General features: G+C 40.7%; 1 protein-coding gene across 2 annotated transcripts in view; it reads right to left on the bottom strand.

The window, feature by feature from the left end:
- Nucleotides 1–23601, bottom strand: part of myrfl (myelin regulatory factor like) — a 101178-nt gene that overhangs the window by 24911 nt on the left and 52666 nt on the right. The window contains exons 23-25 of one of the 2 annotated variants that reach the window (XM_080191213.1): nucleotides 20718–20826; nucleotides 14724–14798; nucleotides 14257–14618 (exon numbers count right to left, since the gene is read on the bottom strand). In XM_080191213.1, coding sequence (XP_080047339.1) covers nucleotides 14532–14618; nucleotides 14724–14798; nucleotides 20718–20826 — 271 coding nt within the window. In that variant the 3' untranslated portion in view covers nucleotides 14257–14531. Of the gene's footprint in view, nucleotides 1–14256; nucleotides 14619–14723; nucleotides 14799–20717; nucleotides 20827–23601 lie in introns of those variants that run through there. The other variant, XM_080191212.1, reaches the window with a different exon arrangement.

Consider the following 23601-nt stretch of genomic DNA (forward strand, 5'->3'; position numbering starts at 1 on the left):
AACCACTGGGCCCCTTAAAAGCCACTATCGTATCTGCTTCTACTACCTCCCCCCACAGCGAGTTCCAGGCACCCACCAACCTCTGTGTAAAAGACACGCTTGTACATCTCCTTTAAACCTTGCCCCTCGCATCTTAAACCTGTGCCCCCAGTAATTGACTCTTCCACGCTGGGAAAAAGCTTCTGACTATCCACTTTGTCCATGCCCCTCAATCTTGTAGACTTCTATCAAGTCGCCCCTCAACCTCCATGGTTCTAACGAAAACAAACCAGGTTTCTCCAACATCTCCTCATAGCTAATGCCCTCCCTACCAAGCAACAGCCTGCTAAATCTTTTCTGTACCCTCTTTAAAGCCTTCACATCCTTCTGGTAGTGTGGCAACCAGAATTGAACACTATATTCTAAGTACAGCCTAACTAAGGTTCTATAAAGCTGCAACATGACTTGCCAACTTTTAAACTCAGTGCCTCGGCCTACGAAGCAAGCATGCCGTATGCCTTCTGACTACCTTCTCCACCTGCATTGCCACTTTGTGACCTGTGCACCTGTGCACTCAGATCCCTCTACCTATCAATACTCTTAAGGATTCTGCCATTTACTGTATATTTCCTATCTGTATTAGATCTTCCAAAATGCATTACCTCACATTTGTCTGGATTAAACTCCATCTGCCATTTCTCCGCCCAAACCTCCAACTGATTTATATACAGCTGTATCCTCTGATGGTCCTCAATGCTATCTGTAAATCCACGCACCTTTGTGTTGTCTGCAAACTTACCAATCAAACCAGTTACATTTTCCTCCAAATCATTTATATATATTACAAACAGCAAAGGTCCCAGCACTGATCCCTGAGGAACGCCATGTGTCATAGCCCTTATTCAGAAACGCACCCTTCCACTGCTACACTCTGTCTTCTATCAACAAGCCAGTTCTGTATCCATCTTACCAGTTCACTTCTGATCCCATGCAACTTCACCTTCTGCACCAGTCTGCCATGAGGGACCTTATCAAAGACCTTAATGAAGTCCATGTAGACAAAATCCACTGCCCTACCCTCAATCATCTTCGTCACTTCCTCGAAAAACTCGATGAAGTTAGTGAGATTTGATCTCCCTTTCACAAAACCATGTTATCTTTCACTAATACGTCCATTTATTTCCATGCAGAAGTAAATCCTATCTCGAAGAATCCTCTCCAATTGTCCCTAACACTGACAATAAGGCTTACCGCCTGTAATTACCTGGAATATTCTTGCTACCCTTCTTAAACAAAGGATCAACACTGGCTATTCTCCAATCCTCGGGGACCTCCCCTGTAGCCAGTAAGGATACAAAGATTTCTCTCAAGGCCCCAGCAATGTCCTCTCTTGCCTCTCACAGTATTTTGGATATATTGCATCAAGGCCTGGGGACTTGCCTACCTTAATGTTTCTCAAGAACCCCATTGCCTCCTTTTTGATCTCCACATGACAAACTATCTACATACCCTTTCCCAGATTCATCGCCCACCAAGTCCTTCTCTTTGGTGAATAGTGACGCAAAGTACTCATTTAATATCTCACCCATTTCCATGCATAGATTCTCTCTCCTGTCCTTGAGTAGACCAACTCTCTCCTTGGTTACCCTCTTGCTCTTTATATATGTAAAAAAGCCTTGGGATTTTCCTTAATCCTGCTGGCCAATGATGTTTTGTGGCCCTTTTTAGCCCTCCTTATTTCTTGCTTAAATTTCTACTTTCTTTGTATTCCATGCTTATTTCGTGTGTTTTCAGCTTCCTAGCCTTAACAAATGCTTCATTTTTCTCTTTGACTAGTCTCACAATATCTCTCGTTATCCAAGGCTCCCAAAACTTGTCATACTTAAACTTCATCCTTAAGGAATGTGCAGGAACTAAAAGTTTATTCCCAAGATGGCTGATCCAAATTTTCATGCAATTACAATTGTATCCAAAATAAAATAATTTAGGTATGACCTGAAGATTGTCAAACTACTTTCCTTGACAACCTTATAGAAACTTTGAACTGTAGCAGTTTGGGATTAATACCTGGAAAAAACCAACAGGAATTTAAATGTTATTAAATTTTGAGACATACGACTTAACTTACAGGCAACAACATCCATTCTTGGTCAAAAACACTGTTGAGAATTCTGCATCATTATTTTTAAAACACACAAAACAAAAACATGAGTGGCAAAATAATGATATGGTTCTAAATAACAAGCCTTTAGAATGATTATTATATCAGAGTACAAATGAAGATATTTCAATTAAGCTCAATTCTGTGGGCAAATAATGTTAATTAGAAATAATTAACCCTTGAAAGGTCATGCAAACAGATTTTTCGGTGGTACTTGTTTTATTTGTTAACCCTGGTGTGTGTAATATTTTAAATTCCGAACAATACCATTATGGACTTCACTAAATAGAAGTTACCTTTCAGAAAAAGAACTATGATACATAAACCAAATGGTAAACTACAAAACTCACATCTGACATGTTCCATGAAACACTTCTGTAAGCATTTGTTCATCAGCATATTGGTCAATAGATGTAAAGCTGATTGAGGAAGAGAACAGATAGCTCATGCATAGAGCAGATCATGCAACAGTTGTCAAAACAAAGGAGTGTGTTGAAAGGAAGGGCCTGATGTGCAATACCAACAACAGAGAGAGACATGATGAGGACTGAGGACTGGAAATGGGGAATACATTTCTCTAAATAAATAAAATTACTTAAAAATAAAAAATCTGAAATTAATTCTAGTTCACTGAAATGTTTGGTTTTGGAGCAGAGTAATAAATATTTTAACTGTCGCTAAGGCTGGATTTCTTCGGAGCTGCTTCAACTCCACCATCATAACATTACCTAACCAACCTATTGGGCGGCCCGGTAGCACAGTGGTTAGCGCTGCTGCTTTACAGCTTCAGGGAACCAGGGTTCGATTCCTGGCTTGAGTCACTGTCTGTGTGGAGTTTGCACATTCTCCTCGTGTCTGCGTGGGTTTCCTCCAGGTGCTCCGGTTTCCTCCCGCAGTCCGAAGATGTGCGGGTAGGTTGATTGGCTGTGCTAAATTGCCCCTTAGTGTCCTGAAATGCACAGACTAGAGGGATTAGTGGGTAAATATGTAGGGATATAGGGATAGGGCCTATCCCTATATCCCTACAGATAGGGATTGTGGTCAGTGCGGACTCTTTCTGTATTGTAGGGATTCTATGATTACCAGATTACAGAGCAACTGTAGTAGTATTGATATGCAAATGATGCAAAATACAGTCAGATGGCAATGAAACAACAGATCATAAAGTGCCACTATAAACCCAACATATTGTTGAAACCACTGTGATAACTTATGTAACTTGCATTAGAAAATGTACATTACTAAATAATATGCAATTTAAAAATAGGAAGCATTTTGAGACTGATGTGAGTTTTGCTTAAATTCATCAGTGTAAGCCTCATTTAATTAAACATTGAGTTTAATTATTCTGTTTTCAGCAATGGAATTAATTATACATTGGAATTGCATTAATAATATTTTCTTAAATTATGACCGTCAAGATTAATTTTTCAATTACTCAAAAGCGATTCTGATTAGTGTTAATGAAGTGTGTTGTGTTGATTGGAAAGTGTCTTCTATATATTTCAAGTGACTGTCCTAAAAATTCATAAGAAGAATTCAAAGTACTTGCTGGTAACAACATAGATGTATTCAAGGAGAAGATGGATAAGTACAGCACATAGAATGGAACTGAAGAATAAGTTGATAGGATGAAGTGAAGAAAGATAGAAGGAAGCACGTTTGTTGCATAAGCACTAGTGTAGACTAATGAATGGCTGGTTTCTGTGCAAATCACAGATTAGCCAATCAGATGGAAGAGGTTTTTGGTGACATGGCGGCAGTGGTTAGCACTGCTGCCTTCCAGTGCCAAGGACTCGGGTTCAATTCCAGCCTTGGCTCACTGTGGATTTTGTAAGTTCTGTTGTGTCTGCCTGGATTTCATCCCAAATTAGGTGGATTAGCCACGGTATCTGCATGGGGTTATGAGGATAGGGCAGCGGGAATGGCCTGGGTGGGATGCTCTTTCGGGGAGTCAATGCAGACTCAATGGGCCAAATGTCTTCCTTCTGCACTGCAGGGAATCTATGGTTCTAAATTTGCTTAGTGCTTATAGTTACATGTGATGTGAAGGTATAGGAGTTATTCCCCATTTATTGCCCTAAATGCAGTCAATATAAATGCTAGGAAAGGTAAGAGTTAATGCAAGTTAATCATAAAAGATTATACAAACCAAATATTCTTTACCAGGAATAGAAGACAAGCCTTCAATGCCACAAGGCAAGAGATGTTCCATTAAGGGAGATGATGAATACCTGCGTGAAGCCCTTTGTCAGCAAAAGGCTGATTCTAGGAACTAAAATGACCTGTTCTTACAAAGAGTCATACTGGATTTGAAATGTCCTCTACTTCACTCTCCACAGATGCTGGCAGACAACCAGATTCTTTAAAACTTTTTGTTTTTATTATTAAAATGACCTTGTTTATGTGTCTTTATTTAGTGGATCAATGAGGTATGAAATATGGGGTGATTTGCACCAGAAGGGTGGAATTCTGTAACATTTCACTTGGATTATCAATAAAATTACAGAGTTTTCTTTCCAGAAGTTAAAGACATACCAGATGGTGTTTTTGACACTTAAGTTCAGTCTTCATCTTCAGTTTTTTTTGTAACATATGCAGAAGAGTGTCTTCATAAAACCAGAAAGAGCAACTGAGATCTTTGGGATGATTTAAGCCAGCTATTTCACCAGTGTGAAAAGTCCATTTATCCAACAGCAGAGGATCCAAGAGTAAGGGCTAGCAGTCTGACAGATGGAGATTAATCACTCTGATGCCTGAGAAAGTCAACACTATCCTCCCAGATGTAAATATGTCAACCAGCTCATTTGTACCAACTGAGAAGGATGAGGTGTCATACAAAATCTGGACTCATTATGAAGAAGAACCTCAGAGGCTTTAATGTAGTCAACAATGTTGAATTCTCCCATCCCACTGCTTTTGTAGCGCAGCCGGCTGGGAGACTCTAGCTGAGGCTGTTTCGCGGGTTCCCCGCTGGGCACCACAGCCTCCACACGTCTCCCAGTGCTGGATTTACAGCACTGTCAGCTCTGTGCCAGAAATCGGTGCGGAGCTGCCTAATGTATTCAGAAACAAATTTATATATAATTTCAATATCATAAGCGGGCCTGGGACAGCAGTCTCCTGGCCCGCTAGCCTCTCTTTTCACCGTCCTGCCAAGAGTGATTCACTCTAGTGGGGTTTAGTACAGTCGTCCACTTGTGGGGAGCTGGTGGACCAACCCTGCTGGAGTGAAGGGGAGGCCCCCCCCCCCCCCCCCCCCCAAGAGAGTTAGGTGCTGGTGATGGTGGTGGGGGGGCATGCCAAGGTGGCAATGCCACCTTGGCAATGCCCAAAGGGCATAGGATGTGGGGCCTAATGGTGGCCAGGGCCTTGGACGGGTGGTGAGAGGAACATGAGCTGTGGGGGGTGGGAGCCCCACTGTCACTCTGCATGTGACAAAAGGAGGGAGGCCTGCAGTTGAGGCTGGCTGTGTGTGTGTGTGTGTGTGTGTGTGTGTGTGTGTGTGAGAGAGAGAGAGAGAGACACTCTGGCCTTCTGTATACACTGTACGGACCTTCAGCTGTGTGTGTGTGCGTGCGTGTGCGCGTGCGCAGCAGTGAGGAAGTGTGGGGAGGAGGGGCTGAGCCAGGACATTGCTGTGGGGGGGGTGCGGTGGAGTCATGCGGCCAGCGGTGCATGTGTCGTGGGGCTGGCCAGCAATCAGGAAGCCAGCAGACAGGGGCCACTACGCATGCGCTAATCTCCTGCTCTTCTACAAAATAGTGTCATGGGACATCCAACTGATGTTTAACATCTTGTCCAAAAAATACTTCTAACAATGCAGTATTCCTTCAGTAATTACTGCATGGAAGGTCAGCCTTAATTTTTGTGCTCCAAACCTGGAGTAGGATTTGAACTTGAAACTTTGTGACGCAAGGATGAGGGGTCCACCAATTGAAACAGGGTTGACGCTTGTTAGTATTGATGTTCATTAGTTTATTACTTGATAATTGGTAAGAAAGGATTAATTAGGGTCACATAGTAGCTTGTGCAGATCATAGTGGGTGGTTGGTTATGTAATAGCTAATATAATCTGAACTGGTTGGTGTGCGTCAGTTCAGTGAGACAATCTGGAGTGTTCATTCCAGGTCATAAACTATATGATTCCTTAGCAAGGAATTAAGATGAAAGGTTAGGTTTCATTTTGATAATTATCTCATCAGGAAACATATCCCAGTGCTCATGCAATGGACAGGAAATGCATACATACATACATACATACATACTCTTTTATCCTATCACTAGCTGATCTGCTAATTGGCATTGCCCATAGTAAGTCTGATGATATAGTGGTTTACAGGGACTTCTACCATAAAATACAAAATATGTTATTCTTCTAAAGTAAAGATAGTCATTACAAAAAAACAAATGTAAGGTGCCAAGGTGAATTTAATTGTTGCTACATCCAGAATGAGGTCAGAGTCCCAAATCTCTTTGGTAAGAGAATTTTGCATATAGAAAATTTATTGCAAATATTAAGCTACAATCACCAGCCAGGAAGAAATGTCTAAACTTCTATTCCTGTTAAAAATATTTGATTTCTATTAGTCAAAATCTACTACTCCTTTGTTGATCATTATTTTAGTGTTGGCAGAGTTTCCTTGTACAATGAAATGGCTTTCTTTCTCAGTACTTTATTTTGAAGTGCGGCGCAGGAATTTACAAAGAAGCTGAAACCTTACCTTGATTACAGTCAACACAACCATGAATAATGGAACAGGTCAAATACCTTGGACAAATTAGGAAACTAGTCCCATGTTTCAGAGCCAAGAATAACATTTAAACCTCAAAAGAATAGTAGTGATGTCTAACCTAATATTGTTTAAGGACTCAACCGGCCATGTAGTTAACAGCAGTTGAAGAAAGTGATAGAGAATGAGCTGCAATTTTAATTTGATTTGATTTATTATTGTCGCATGTATTAGTACACAGTGAAAAGTATTGTTTCTTGTGCGCTTTACAGTCAAAGCATACCATTCATAGAGAAGGAAAGGAGAAAGTGCAACTGTAGTGTTACAGTCATAGCTAGAGTGTAGAAGAAGATCAACTTAAAGCAGGGTAGGTTCATTCAGAAGTCTGATGGCAGCAATGTTCAACCTATGAGGTAACATTTTCATTCCCAACATACACCCAATGTTTAAATTCCAGCAGCTGATCTCTCTTCAACTACAAGAAGGAAATCCTAGGTTATAAACAACACTGCTCTCTGATTACTGCACAACCATTGATGAGCAAGGAAACCTAAACAAAAATGGTAACCCCTACAAACACAGCTAAGACAATAGGGCCACATTTTATTTGGTGCTTTGATATAAAATTGTGTTGTTAAATCATCTCAACTCTGGTAAATTCACTTGTTACCCACCATGCAGACTGCTTATTCCCCACACCCCCGCAATATTTCTCATTAATACCTCGACTTCAACCCCAGTCAGTGTAATGCTTCGTAAAGCTTCTGTCATCTCCAAACTCAATTTCTTCAATGTCATCCTTGCAAACCTCCCATTTCACCCTCCATACTTACTTAAAACTCATAAACTAAGCTGACTTGTTGAAACTGAAGAATCCTCTCTTCAAATTCCTCCATTGCTCCTCCCATTCTTTGTCAGAATCCACTTGCCTTGGATGCTATATTTTAATCCTATACCTCTGACTCTGGCCTTCTGTATACGCTGTACAGACCATCAGCCATTTCAGCCTTCACAGTTTGGTGGTACTTTGCCTAATCCCTCAATCTCTTTTTCAAAATCTTTCTTAACACCCATTTTTTCCAGAGACTTCCAACTCTCTTCCATGCAGCATCTCTTCCTTTATCTGTTGTCTTTTTCTTCTCCTTCTGTAGAGCACCATGGGATCTTTCCTGCATTAAATGCACTTCATAAATGCAGGTTGCTCTTTATCTCTATTTGGTTTTGAGCTGATAAATATTTCAGAATTTAACCTAAATATACATAAATGGTAAAAATCTTGTGGATTATTTCTGGAATTATTTTAAATGCATTATTAAACTAACTTGCTCGGAAGAAAAAACTTGCAACCTTTGTTGATCTATAGAATTCCTACAATTGCAGAAAGAGGTCATTCGGACCATTGTGTTGGCACTGACTCTCCAAAAGAGCATTTTACACAGGCCCTATCCCCATAAACCTGTGCATTTACCATGGCTAATCTACCTCACCCCATTATCATTGGGCACTAAAGGGCAACTTAGCATGGCCAATCTGTGAATCTTTGGACCGTGGGAAGAAACCGGAGCACGCAGAGGAAACCCACATAGGCACAGGGAGGACATCCACAAAGTCACCCAAGGCTGGAATCAAAGCTGGGTTCTTAGCACTGTGAGGCAACAGTGTTAACCACCTTGCCACCCATGTGCCACTGTGCTGGCCATATTCTTCTCTAATGGTGAATCTGTAATCATATCCGGTGTGGGCTGCGTGGACTGTGTTTACCCAAAAGGATCCACAGAATTTATCTAACAAATTACTTAAGCTAGCGGACAATCACTGCTAAAATAGTTGACTTCACTGAGGACTTTGATAAATGTATTGCCATTGCCAGCAACATGCATGTCCGAGTCCCGAAGGTTTCCTGAATGGAAACAAAGCAAAGCTATGATAAATCTTTAATACTTCATGGATAATTTAACTCTCCTCATAATGTGTCAGAAAAAGTACACATCCTAATGTCACAATCTTCTTTAATTGTATTTAATTGTGTTCAATTTGTTTCTGATTTCCACTGGAGCATAATCATTTACTGGTATTTGTCAAATGATAATTATCTTTAATGAAGACTACATAACTTGTTGCTGATACAAATAATAGAATTGTCGAGCATGACGCAGAATTAGCAAATGCTCCAAGGACAATTAAAAATTTCACAAAAGCTCCGACAACATTATGGGGAAAAGTGATAGTTAATGTCAATAAAAGGCTAGAAATTGCTGTTAGCGATATCATCTTTTGAATAGTTAATATGTGCATATCAAATTACTCTTCTACTTAACTGGCAACTTTGAACAGTTTTTTAAAAATTGATCAACACCAGTTAAAATGGCAAAGAAAAATTTAATTCAAGCATACACTAAAATAATTACACCACTTAATGTGGGAACAATAGGATGCAATTTATAATAGAAATAGTACAAATTTTGAGAGGCTTTCATTGTATTTTGAATAGCAAATTGCCAAATATAGCTTATTTTCAGTTACTGTCATCTTATTGGGGAATTGCAAGGGTTTAAAAATTTATTTAGCTTTACTTACTTTTAAGTTTATGCATAATTCAAGAAACGTATTTTTCTGGCTAAAGCAGAGATCATGAAATTTGATCACAAATCTTGTAAAAAGTATAACCTACAGATTACAACTAATGTTGCATACATAGACATGCCTCCCAGTGACTCATTGAGTAAAGACACAAATTTGACCCTGATCTCACAACCTTAGCTGGAATTGATGTCAAAGGTTCGCAATTGGCTTCAGCAGCCAGACGACAAATCAGCCAGAATTCTTGCTCCTGATCTACTAAAGATGCTGAGTCTAATGGTGTGTAGTTCCACTGTCTTCTCTTGCTTCATCCAAAGGCCCAATAATGCTTCCTGGAATTGTGAAGGTGCAGATTGAAGGACTAGAATACACATCCATAGCTTTTCTGACCAAACTGCTCTGCAAAATGAGTGTCGTTTGGTGACTGCAACTTACCACCACCTTTTCAAAAAAGATAAAATATCTCTCAATTCTGTCCTCAGTGAATTTAAACACCAGCTGAAGATTCTTCATGATATCAAAGCTCGGAATGGCAATTGACTCATCATTCAAACTACTGGGCTCTGTATTTCAGCTTTTCAATAGATATTGTGAATCGTATCAGCCTTAACCTCAGCAAGTCCCAGCAGTTTTAGTTGTCTGGTGATTTCAGAATCCTGCAAGAGCCCCCAATTTATGTACAATCCATTTAAGGACCAATAGCTTTTCGTTTAGAGCAGACAAAATTTGCAATCCTTGTTACCCACTAAGAGAATAAAGTCACAAGAATTCATGGTTCTAAACAAACACCATAAACTTTACAAGGTCATAAAAGTAAAATAATCTACAATGTCAATATTATACTCTAACTTCCAGAATTAACATGAGGCAAATATGAATTAACAGACAAATTATGGTCAAACACACCATATTGCACATTAAGTGGCAAATGGGACCAAGGTAGATCCCATGGGTCTCTCAGCATCTCACCAAACATCAGTGATCACCAAGAATCACAATATCTCATTAAACTCACAAGCGAATTTAACTTTCCACTTTCAAAGATCTAGCCTCTGAATTCGCTCAATAGACCGTGTGGCGCTCACCGCCTTGATGACTGCTCTCACCTTCTGATCATTCAGTCTCTCCTCCTAAGACTGCCTTCCCTAGAATTCACAAAACTACATTCCTGCCTCTAATTATCAGGACACTTCCAACTCTTCTATAGACCACTTGCCTCAAGCTAGCAAGGATCTAACTGTCATCTCCTCTCAACTCTCTCAATCTGGAGAGATGCAATCTACATCAAAGCTACTGCCTCTGTCCTTTCCCAAACTGAACTGCTTGCTTCCATCAGCAAACAAACAGACAAACTGAACCAAACCTTGCAACAGTCCATCTCTATGACAATATTGCATGCTTTGTGAAGTTCTCAAACAGATACCTAAATTAATTATCCTACCCTCAATGGTACTCTTTTGACTCTCTAACCCATATTAATAATTTATTTTGCTAATGGAGGTTTATGACCTTTCTCCAAACTTCCTGACTCCATGAAGAAACTTCACATTTCAAAGCCACATTCAGTTTCCTTTTGTTTGAAAACTACATACATAGTTTAAGTCTTTTATTGAAGCACTGACTTTCTGGCTATGTTTGTGACTTCACCCTTGACTGTGCAAGATAAATATAGATTGTCTTTTAAGTATAACAAAACCCAGGTTTGTTCGAATTGCATTTGCAGCTGAGTTGTAACCAGTTTCTCAATCAGATGCCACTTACCTTATATTTAAGGACAAGGGCGGCAGATGCAAGGGACTTCCACCAACTGCAGGTTTCTCTCCAAGTCACACACCATCCTGACTAGGTACTACACCACTGTTTCTTCACTGTCACTGGCTCAGAATCCTGAAAGCTCCCTAACTATTGGCACTGTGTGTTCCTACAGCACATGGACTACAGTGGTTCAAGAAGGCAGCTCACCATATCTTTTTCAAGGGCAATTAGGGACGGCGATAAATGCTGGCCTAGTCAGTGACACTAATAGCCCATGAATGAATTAAAAGAAACACTTGACCCTCCAACCTAAGTTATATTCTAAAACATATGCATCATGGACCGAATTTTCACAACAGTATTAACCTTTGTGTGGCGCCTTATCGAATGCTTTTTAATCTCAAAGTTTGCGACATCAAATACTATGTACTTAGCTGGTTACATCCTCAAATTTGTCAAACAGTATTTCCCTTTCATAAAACTATGTCGATGTTGCCTGACCATAGTATTATTTTTGTAAATGTATTGTTTAGTCTTCCGTAATACTTGATTCCAGCATTTACTTGAAGACCAAAGTCAGGATATCTCATTTGTAACTTTTCCTCACACTTAAACAAGTAGGATTTGACAGTAAATATTCAAATATACATAATTAAACAGGCACTCTTTAAATATAACTCATTTCTCTTTCCATGCCCTCCCCACCCCCCAACGGCAATTGGTTCAATTGCCCTCAGTTCCATAAACACTAATAATCTAATACTTCATCAAAACAGTGTTCTCATGCACTGCACAGTCAATGAAGGGATGGAGGATATCACGTGCAAACCAATTCTCACCTGATATCCAGATACAGCTTGTTCCAGGAAGGGTCACTGGATAACAGTCTGGAAAATTAATCTTTGCTGATTTTTTTCCTTCATAGCTCAATGACATCGATTGTAGCAGTCTGACTGCTGTCCTGCTGAGATCAATTAACACAGTTCATATTGGGAATTGAACCTGGAACCTTCTGGTTTATTTGGCTTAGTTCTACACCAGGTGGGATTTCTATCCACTAAGTCATTTGCCATTTTCTTCTTAACAGGGTCAAACAATCACTACAACTTATCCTTGCTCACAAAACCAATGCATTTTTGTCTTATTTTAGAATTACTTTCAGCCCTCTAGTGGACTTGCATTGCATTTTCAATTAGTCTGCACAGTGGCTTGTCCGAACAAAAGGATGTTCTGTGAAATAAGGCAGCAATGCATGGGGAGGGGTTGAACTGTTGTTCCATAATTAGTTTCTTTATTAACAGCATACTGATTGTGCCACTTTTATTCAAACACAGTTCCTGGTACATAGTTCTAGTGGGATATTTTGTTCCGTCCCAAAACTTCATCGATTCCCACTGAAATTAAAGGCTAGTCCATTCGATTTTGGGATGTTTAGCTGATGAACACACCTGAACATAATTGTAATTATTATTTCCTTTAAGTTTGGTTTCTCCACTGACTCTCATAATTCCAGGACACTACTCTTTCCTTGCTACTCCTGATCAGCTGTCTCTTTTTTTACTGCATAATATCATTTCTAAACACAAATTGTTCAATACATCCAACTGTGCCAAACTGATGCCAATCTGGATTACTGCAGCACTTCCCAATCCTTTCCAGCTTGTTTTACCTCTCTGATTCTCATGCCAAGACTAAGTGATTCTGGTCATTCTGGCACCTGTACTTCATCATTTTGAATCATGACCAACAACCTTAAGCTGTTCATTTTGGCTCCCGGTTCACTAAATACACCTCAAGTATTGTAATTGGTAGGGGAACAAATCATAAATCATTCAGCCTGCTACTTCATTTTATCAGTCACAGAAATTCTGCCATCACAAACCTCATCTTCATAGTCACCGAATAGTCTTAGTTCCCAGATATGTAATTGTCTCTCTTTTGAGTGATTCTGCAACTATGGGTTTCTGGGACAGGTGTGTTAGTCTGGATTTCCGTAATAAAATCTTTTGGCTGCATTGAAAATGTTCTTAAACACTATAAGCAGATCATTCTTTAATCTTATCTATAGAGAATGCTACCCAGGTTGTTTCCATAGCTACGTTCCTTGCTTCATCCAAGACATTATGCCGGTGAATCATTAGGGCATACCTTACAGACCCAATAAAACTAGCCAGGATATATTTATTATTGATCTGAATTTGAATACGTAAAGCATAATTTTAAAGTTGGCAGGTGGCACAAATTAACAATTAGGAGAATATAGCATAATTCTGGAGTACAGGTGGATTGATGAAATAGGAAGACGTGGTAGATGAAATTTAATGGAATGAAATGTGAGGTGATTCATTTTGGTAAGTGATGAAAGATAGCACAAAGCAAATTCAATGATAAATTTCAAAAGGTAGAGAATGGGATAAGCACTTGAGGGAAAATTTGCCCTAAGGAAAGAGAAGAGCGGAACTAATTTGATAACTTTGTCAAAGTCAGTGACATGCAAGACATCTTCCTTTGGAGCTTTGTTCTAGAAACAGAATGACAGAGTGCCCAAAACTGAAAGCAATGATCCAAATGAATTCAAACTAGTGCTATATTCAACTGCAGATGGTAAATGCCAATATTTACATTTTATATTCCCATTAACTTACTGTTTGTGTGCCAGATCAAAACATCCCTTTATCCACACTCTCTTCCCATGCTCCATTAATTTGAATATACATGACTCTCATCTGCTAAAGGGTACTTTCTCACTTTTTCTTATACTCTATCTTGTTCCATTCACTCACGCTATGCCATTTGGAATTTTCTGCTGTTGTTTCCTTGCTTAATTATACCTTCTAATTTAGTAAAACATGCAAACTTTTTTCAAGTGAAGAGTTTACAGAAGTTTATGCTTTCTAGAATGTTAGTAATAATGCAGTTTGTACTGAAATACTGCAAAGTGGAAAGCTTCAGCCAGTTAGAGACACATTTAGTCAGTTTCATTTTTATTAATCTATAAACTTTACAGAAGTAAAAAAAATTAAATACTATCAAAATTTATTTCCACTCTTGGCAATTTACTCAAAATAAAGGTCCCGTGAAGAAGCGTGCTGCTTTTCAGATTCTTACCCATTCCTATTTGATGCTGGTGCTGCTCTTCAGATGAGGTGACAACAATCATAAGCCAACATGTAACATGGGCAACTTTACATCTTAAAGAATTAAACTGGTAGATTAACATGCACCAAACAGACTTATTTATGGAGCCACATGAAATCATATACTAAAGGATGATACTTCAGTAAGTCCAAGGTCAATTCGTATATAGGATTTGTTTTACTGAATTAGCTACATTTTCGATAAAAGTAAAAGTAGTAATCTGTAAAGAATATCCCAGCGAAGTTCCGATTTGTTCTGCAATCTGCTAGCCCCTGTACAATAAAGAATGCTCAATGATTAAACAGATAAAAGAACAGCACTGATCCATACAAGTGCTGCAGTATAGATTATACTAACATGATAATAGATTGACTTACTGGTGCAACAACACGGAAATGGTATGTACAGTCCTGTAGATGTGCCACTGGCAGGAACCAGGAATGTTGATATCCCTGCAATTAATTTAAAAATTAATTGAAAAAGACTGCACTGTGCATTAAGAGATATGAAATACATTTTAAATAAACCAAGAAAAATAATGCTAAATTAATTAAATATTTCAAGGTAACCAATTATGTCAGTCAGTACATTTTTGTTATTGCCAGCAGTCCAATTTGGTGATTTATATGTGCATACACAATAACACAAGGAACAAGAGCTAGAGTAGATCATATGATCCTTTAAGTCTGCTCTGCCATTCAATACGATCATTATTGATCTCCTAAATCAACTCCACTTTCCTAAATGCTCCCACAGCCCATGAATCTGAGAGAACAAAGGTTGCTTGATCTCAGCCTTGAATATGCCCAACAATGGAGCATCCACAACCCTCAGTGAATTCCAAGCATTCACAACTGTCAGGTGAAGAGAATTTGCCTCATCACAATTCGAAATGATTGACCTATTATTCTGAGACTGTGCCTCCATGTGCAAGATTCCCAATCAGGGGAAACAACTCTCCATGTCTAATCCTCTTAACTCCTTCAGAATCCCCTATGTTTCAATGAGATCGTATCTGATTTTTATAAACTCCAGGCCCAATTTACTCAGCCTATCATAGGACAATATTCTCATCCCAATGACCAAATCACCTCCATTATACTGCCTCCAAATAAATAAATATATCCTTCATTAAATATGGGGACTGTTTAGGTTCTGAAACATAACATACATGATCTATCTGGTTTGCCACATTCATGTGACCGCTGTCATGCAGCAGTCTCACAGTAAGCTGTCACTTTGAATGAGTTCAAAAAAGACAGGATGCGATTTTCCATCCTGCCTGCCATGGGAATCATAGTGGGCGGTACGAGACCATGCAAACGTCCTTTGACCTCGAGTGAGATTTTCCAGTCTTGGGGCGAGCGCGGACAGAAAATACTGCCCTCTAACCAAGAAAGCATCAAGATGGTCTGCAGTCTTTAAACACAAAGCGTGGTGTCAGGAAAGAGATAAAATAGAGAAATTCTGGAAATGCTGCAGAGAAGCCACACAGAAATGTTCAAATCTACTAAAAATTGCAGAGAATGCTCAAAGAAAAGCTTTCCAGAAGCGTACCAGAAGTTGCAAGCAAAATATTTGGTGAGTGAGCACAGCACTAAAACTTCCACTCCCAGCTCCAGTACAAATAAAAGGCAATGTGGCAAAACTGGCAGATTTTCTTCTTGCAATGGCAAACCAATGAGCTTACAACAGACTTAGTTAACAAACAAGCACTGATAAGAGTGGCCACGCTTCTAACACTGTTGGGAAGAGACTGCTCTAAATTGCATACTACCCCACACCTAACTGACAAAGAAAGCAGATTGAAAAGATTTTGAAAGCCTTCAATGAGTGCTTTGAAGCCCAAGTGAATGTTGTGTATGAGCATTATATATTCAACACTAGAACTCAAGGTGAAAATGAACCGATGCACCCCCTGAACAGCATGCGATTACAGAACACAACTTGCAGAATCATACGAATGTGGACAGCTAAAAGATGATCTGTATTCGGTTTAGAACGGAGTTGAGGAGGAACTTCTTCACTCAAAGGGTGGTGAATCTCTGGAATTCTCTGCCCGTTGAAGTGGTGGAGGCTGCCTCGCTAAATATTTTTAAGACGCGGGTTGATGGGTTTTTGATAAGAGAGGGAATTAAGGGTTATGGGGAGAGAGTGGGAAAGTGGAACTGAGCCCCAACAGATCAGCCATGATCTTATTGAATGGCGGGGCAGGCTCGAAGGGCTAGATGACCTACTCCTGCTCCTATTTCTTATTAATCCTCTGTAATATAGGAGACCCATCAGTGAGAGAAAATCTACTGAAAGAGGAGAAGCTTATGCTAAGGAAAGCAACAGACATGTGTAGAAACATAGAGCTTGTAAAATGTCAGTGCACATGTATGACAGACCAGAGCAAGAGATACATTATGCTGAAACACATTCCAGGCCAAATGTGCAGAGCAATTACAGACAAAGGGTAGGCAGAGATTTAAGATGACTGGAACAAGAAGAAATGACAACATGAGGGAAACTTTTCTTCCCCCACACAGTGTATGGTTAACTTCTAGAACTCACTGCCCAAGAATCTGGTGGAAGCAGGTTGAAAGTATTCAAGAGGAAATTAGATTATCTGGAAAGGAAGAATATGAAGGGGTATAGGAAAAAAGCGGGTGAAATATCACCAGGTCAACTTCAGAAAGGACAGCAGGACTAGAGGGCACAGCCTCAAGATAAGTGGGGGGAGGGCAGTTTAGAACAGAGTTGAGGAGGAACTTCTTCACTGAAAGGGTGGTGAATCTCTGGAATTCTCTGCCCGTTGAAGTGGTTGAGGCTACCTCGCTAAATATATTTAAGACGCGGGTTGATAGGTTTTTGGTAGGCAAGGGGATTAAGGGTTATGGGGAGAAAGCGGGAAAGTGGAACTGAGCCACTTCAGATCAGCCATGATCTTGTTGAATGGCGGGGCAGGCTCGAAGGGCTAGATGGCCTACTCCTGCTCCTATTTCTTATGTTCTTAACTGTCGTTTGGAGAACCAAGTACCAAATGACCACCTCCTGTGCACAACAATTCTGAGATTCTGTAATTGTTTATGGGATGTCATGCTAACTTTGTTTTCTTTGTACACACAACAATCTCAGAAAGTCAATATTTACAAGTTTCATATCTTCCTAAGATTAGAAAAGCAGAATTTATTTTCCCTCTAAAGCAAATAGCCTCACTTCCTCAAGTTGACTACTGTCCCAGTTTTTCTTCCTCACAATTTACATTCCCTCCTAGCTTTGTGTAATCAGCAAACCTAACTACATTTCTCAGTCACTGGTTCCCTTTATTTACTCTTCACATCACATGCGTAAAGAACGCTAATGCATATTTCTATAACAATGTTGCTTTCCTAAAACCATGTTTAACTCTGCTAGATTGTATAGTGATTTTCCAAATGTCTTGCTACTATTTTTTTGAATAATCTTTTTATTCGATCATGAATGATATCCCTTGAGATTGTGATTCTGTATGGTTCACCTCCTCTTCTCAATAGCATTTGACTAGGCCATATTCGCCTCCATTGTCTTGCTCTGTGGATTGCCTATTTTCGTGGTTCCATTCTTAGCTATCCAGACTAAGTCACAACCAGTGTGTCTGTACACGCCAGTGGGAGAGATACTGCAGCTGGAGTGAGATTTAGCTGGAGTGAGGATATCGGGAATTTGGAGCTGAGTGGGAATTTGGTGCTGAGGGAAAAAAGAGGTGCTCATCTTCAGGAGGAGCGAGAGGTGGACCTGCGAGGGAGACTCGAGAGGTAAAAAGAAATCGAACTGTAACATCACACTTAGCAGGTAAGTGACAGGGGCGGGGTGGGGGGGGGGCGGCGCAGGGGGACACATCACAGTAAGGCTGTGATTTGATTGGCTAATAGGAAATCTGCTAACTTTGAATGAGTTAAATTATTGGTTATAAGATGCATTCAGATTGAGATAATAAACAGAAATACAAAAAAGTTCAAAAATTTAAAAAAAACAAATTCAAAACCAATTAAATAAAATAGGGATGGAGGGTCAGGTGATGCGTTGTTCCTACATGATGTAGAAGCTGGTGGACCCCATTGTGGTTCCCAGTGACCACATCTGCAATAAGTGTTGGTTGCTCAAGGAACAATAAAAAGACAAAAACTATGGTATACCATATTGCAAAGGCCAGTGGTAGGCTGGAAGATTGGGAAATTTCCAAACATAAATAAAGGGATATTAAAAAAGTAATAAACAAAAAGCCAAGGTAAATTACAAAAGAAAACCAGTGCAAAGTATCAAGAAGGGTAGCAGAAGCTTCTATAGTGGTATAAAAGGTAAGAGAGTCACAAGGATGAATATTGGTCCCTTGGAAGATGAAACCGGAGAATTAATAGTGGGGAATACTGAAATGCAGTAAAAAGTCTGACAACACCAGGTTTAAGTCCAACCGATTTATTTGATAGTAAACTCACTAGCTTTCGAGGTTTCCCTCTTCTTCAGGTGAATGGAGAGTTCTGGCCTCAGACAGAGCATATAAAGCACAGACAGTTTACAGATTACTGATTAGAATGCGAATCTTTACACTTAACCTGCTGTTCAAGTCCTACAGTGGCCAACAATGTGAGTGGAAGGAGCACTGATCACAGATTACAGAGATGTGTATTGTCTCCCGGCAGTACAATAAGTGAGGTTTCGCAAACCCAGGCAAGTCACAGGGGTTACAGATAGTGCGACATGAACCTAAGATCCCTGTTGAGACCGTCCTCATGTGTGCTGAGGTTGGCTATCAATCTCTGCTCAGCGACTCTGCGCTGTTGTGTGTCGTGAAGGCCGCCTTGGAGAATGCTTACCCGAAGGTCAGAGGCTGAATGCCCATGACCACTGAAGTGTTCGCCAACAGGAAGGGAAGACATCTTCTCCGGAGTCTTCAACATATCATTGATGAAGACAAACATCTCGCCAGGGCCACCCCCACACTCCCACTTTTTGCCTTCAGACAACCACGCAACCTCAAACAGACCATTGTTCGCAGCAAACTACCCAGCCTTCAGGAGAACAGTGACCACAATACCACACAACCCTGCCACAGCAACCTCTGCAAGACATGCCGGATCATCGACATGGATACCATCATCACACGTGAGAATACCATCCACCAGATACACGGTAAATACTCTTGCAACTCGGCCAACGTTGTCTACCCAATACGTTGCAAGAAAGGATGTCCCGAAGCATGGTACATTGGGGAGACCATGCAGACGCTACGACAACAAATGAATGAACATCGCTCGACAATCACCAGGCAAGACTGTTCCCTTCCTGTGCTGTAGTTTTCCTATGATTCTATATAAATAGGTTAGGAGAGTGGGCCAAAATATGGCAGATGGGGTTTGACATGTTTAAGTGTGAGGTCATGCATTTTAATTGGAAAAATAGAAAGGCAACTCATTATCCAAATGGGGAGAGATTTCAGGGTGCTCTGATGCAGAAGGATCTGGGTATCCTCATTCACGCATCACAGAAAACTAGCCTGCAGGTACAACAGATTATAAAGAAAGCAAATAGAATGTTGGCATTTATAGCTAAAGGAATGGAATATAAAAGGTAAGGAAGTATTATTGCAACTACACAAGGCATTGATGAGAACATACCTGGAGTATTGTGCACAGTTTTGGTCCCCTTATTTGAGGAAAGAATGTAGTGGCATTGGAAGCTGTTCAGAGAAGGTTCACTAGATTGATTCCAGAGATGAGGGGTTTGTCATATGGAAGCAGATTGAACAGTTTAGGCCTATACAGTTCAAGAGATCTTAATGGGTTGAAGGGGGTTATGGGGAGAAGGCAGAAAATGGGATGGAGAGCATATCAGTTAAGATGAATGGTGGATTAGACGCAATGGGCTGAATGGCCTAATTCTGCTCCTATACCTTACCTCCCCCCCCCCCACCTGCCCCCAATAACATTTATCATCCGGCCAAATCGAGGCAGGATCATGGTGCAGCATACATCTAATAGACCCAGTGGCAGACCTGCAGGCCTCTTGTTTATTATTACTGGAGTTGCAGACAGCAATGATTCCAGAGGCAATAGACTGGATCCAAGAGTGTTTGACACATATGCTGGCTGGGGTCATAAAAAGAGTCTTCAAGGGGCAAGGTTATCGGGAGGTAATGCAGTGGCTCGCAAACTTAACCTGGAGATAAAAAGAAGAACTCCTCTGTAAAGAGATATTTAAATTAAAGGTGTTGTACGAGTATAATATGTCATTAGCTGTGGTTATCAATTGATGAAAAGCTCTGACAAACATTTCCTCAGCAAAAATTATTCTGAAATTTCATTTGGTATTTAAACATATTCTACAAGAGCACTGGAATAATGAATTACCTGTGACATTTCTTGCAAACCATCCATTTTAGTTCCACTGCTTACAGATTTGACACAAGTCCCGCCAAGGTTCACCAAACATTTATAAACAATCAAAGGTGCTGTGGTGCTGCAAAGTATAAATAGGTTAACATTTTAACATCAAATAATGTATAATGTGGAGGAATTATTTCTAACTTCTTCTCTAAGATACTCCCTTGGAGGCGAGGATGGCTTGCGCCCACACTAAAAACGGGTTCTCAGGTGACTGAGGAATCCAATGCATGACTTACGGTCTTCGTCACAGGTGGGGAAGATTGTGATTGGATGAGCAGCTGGATGGAGTGCCCAGGTTGTCACTCACTCCTTTCACTGTTGATACTTGACTTCACCTGGCTCTTGGCAATGAATCTTGAGGTATTTAGCTCCTTGCTGGATACCTTTCCTCCACTTTGGGTCAAGGATTCGTAGGTGTCATTGGGAATGACTTTTGGAGACCAAGGAGGCTTTGAAAGTGCCCTTGAAGGGTTTCTTTGCTTGCTGTGTAGAAGCTCTGAGTGGAGTGCTTGGTTCAGGGATCTTGTGTCAGGCAACAGGACAAAATGGCCTGCCCAAAGTAAGGAAAGTGATCTACTTTGTCATAGGCCTCAGTGAACTTTGATAACCCAGGATAGAGGGGCACAATGCTGTTGGGTGAGGCAGGTTAGTAGAAAACTTTACGGATGTTTAGTGAAAGGCACATACTCTTGTATGTCTCAGTGAAGGTGTTGACGTTGGCTTGGAGCTAGGCCTTGCTAGAGTATGCAGATGCATGCACCATCTGCATAGTGTTGTTCAATAACAAGAGATGGAACCACCTTGGATCTGGCTTGCAGGCAGCCTAGGCTGAACAGAATCCAGTTTGTTCCATAGTTTAGCTCCATCAGTGAGAGGTTTGCTGAGGGGGAGATGGAAAATTGCAGCAAGGAAGATTGAGAAGAGCGTCAATGCAATGTCACAGATTGCTTGACTCAAGTCCATATGTAAATTGAGTCTGTGGTGGATCTGGTGGTCAGGGACCTGGCTTGAGTGCATCATGGAGCAGGCAGAGGATAGTGACAAACATCTGGGCACAGCTGAAACTGAAAATGTTCCATAATCCTTCACAGTTGACAGCATTGAAGGCCTTTTTTGAGGTCAAAGAAGACCATATACAAGGGTTCGTGCTGCTCTCTGAATTTCCCATGTAGTATGATGTGGGTCATGTCTGTTGTGTTCCTATGTGGGCACAATCTGTGTGGCGACTCTGGAGAAACTTCAGCCAAGAGAAGGCAATAAGGATCTGTGATGACTATCTCTGCTGCTGACAGCAGGGAAATTCCTCCTGTTACTGGTCACTTTTCTTGAAGATGCTCATGATTACAGCGTTTGAGATCTCCTGGCTTGCTCCTTCCAGTGGACGTTTACTGCCTCCCTGTTCTTGAGGAGCACCTCTCCATTCTTGGCCAGCAGTGGGATGGGACTTTGGGTGTTTGGGCTATCGGTGACCTTAACTACACTAATGAAACCACACATCATGGTTGTCAGCTAACTGCTTTCTACCCACCAGGTTGCAGTATCTTTGCTGGACCTGTGTCTTCAGCACCCTGTCGAGATGCTTTCTTGCTCTCAGATTGTGTTCCTGTTTCAGGTTCAGAAGTGCCTTGCACTTGCAATTTATCAGCCTCTGGATCTTCTGGTTGTTCTCATTGAACCAGTCTTGAGCCGGGATTTTCCAGCCGCACTTGGCTCAAGATTGGAAAATCTCGCCAGAGGTCAATGGACCTTTACGTGATCCGTGTCCTGGCCGCTATAATTCCTGTGGTGGGCAGGATGGGAAAATTGCACCCTTGGTGTTTCGTGGTCAAGGGACCAAACATCTCTTCACAGGTGCTGATTATGAAGGCCTTGAGGGCAGACTAGGCGCCGTAGACAGTCTGCATCTCTGGGTCACTGGCAGACATGAGGTTGTCAATGAGGGGTTGGCTAAATAGGGCTCTCTTTTCAGGGTCTTTGAGTGCCTCAGCATTGACTTTTCTGTGGCATTGTTTCTATTGCCGTTGCTACTTTGAGGTTACATTAATGTTGATCACAGAGCGGATTAGACAGTCGTCTTTCCAGCAGTATTTCTAACACTCATTCGTTAAACCCAGTTGATCAAAGTTTTAAACATTTTCTCCAATGAGGAAAAAGCAAGGACAGCACAACTGCAGTAGAGCAGGAGGCATGAAGTCTGGGAATGGCTATTCCACTTCCTATTAATTAAATGCTGCAGTAAGAACAAATCAGCCTCATAAAGAGGTCCACTCTAACACTCATGAACCCAAGGCATTTATTTGCAATTTTCGAAAATTACAATTTTGTGATCTTCTATGCTCAAAACAGTCCAACTTTCATCTGCAGATCATACAAAACAATCGGCAACTAAAAAACAAAGAAGTGCACCACAGGCCAGGTTAAGGTTCATTTTAATTGAAGGACTGCCTTCTGTAAGGAACCTAGACTGTTATTAGTAATGGTGTTTAAGCAGTACTGTATAGAAGTGCTGATTTGAAATATCAAATATTATACAACAGCTCATTTGCATAGAATAATTAAGCAGATTCTGGTAACGTAAACAATCCAAGAGAAGCTGGCAGGAACCCCAGAGAGAGAGCCTTGGAGAGAGTTCTTTTTTCTTTGTGAAGGGCAGTGCACCCTGGAATGGGTTCACCCCAAGAGAAGGGCCCGTGCCGTGGAAAGCGTCACAGTTCCAACGACATCCAGTGAGCTCTTGCTGGCCCGAAAATCCGGGGGAGATGGTATAAGTCTCACACCAGGCCGTAGGGAAGTCAGCAAGTCGGATTCCTAACTTTTGGATAAGGATTGGCTCTAAAGGCTGGGGTAT

Source organism: Carcharhinus amblyrhynchos, chromosome 6, assembly GCF_965287045.1.
Source record: "Carcharhinus amblyrhynchos chromosome 6, sCarAmb.v2.hapA, whole genome shotgun sequence".
Classification (NCBI taxonomy): Eukaryota; Metazoa; Chordata; class Chondrichthyes; order Carcharhiniformes; family Carcharhinidae; genus Carcharhinus; species Carcharhinus amblyrhynchos.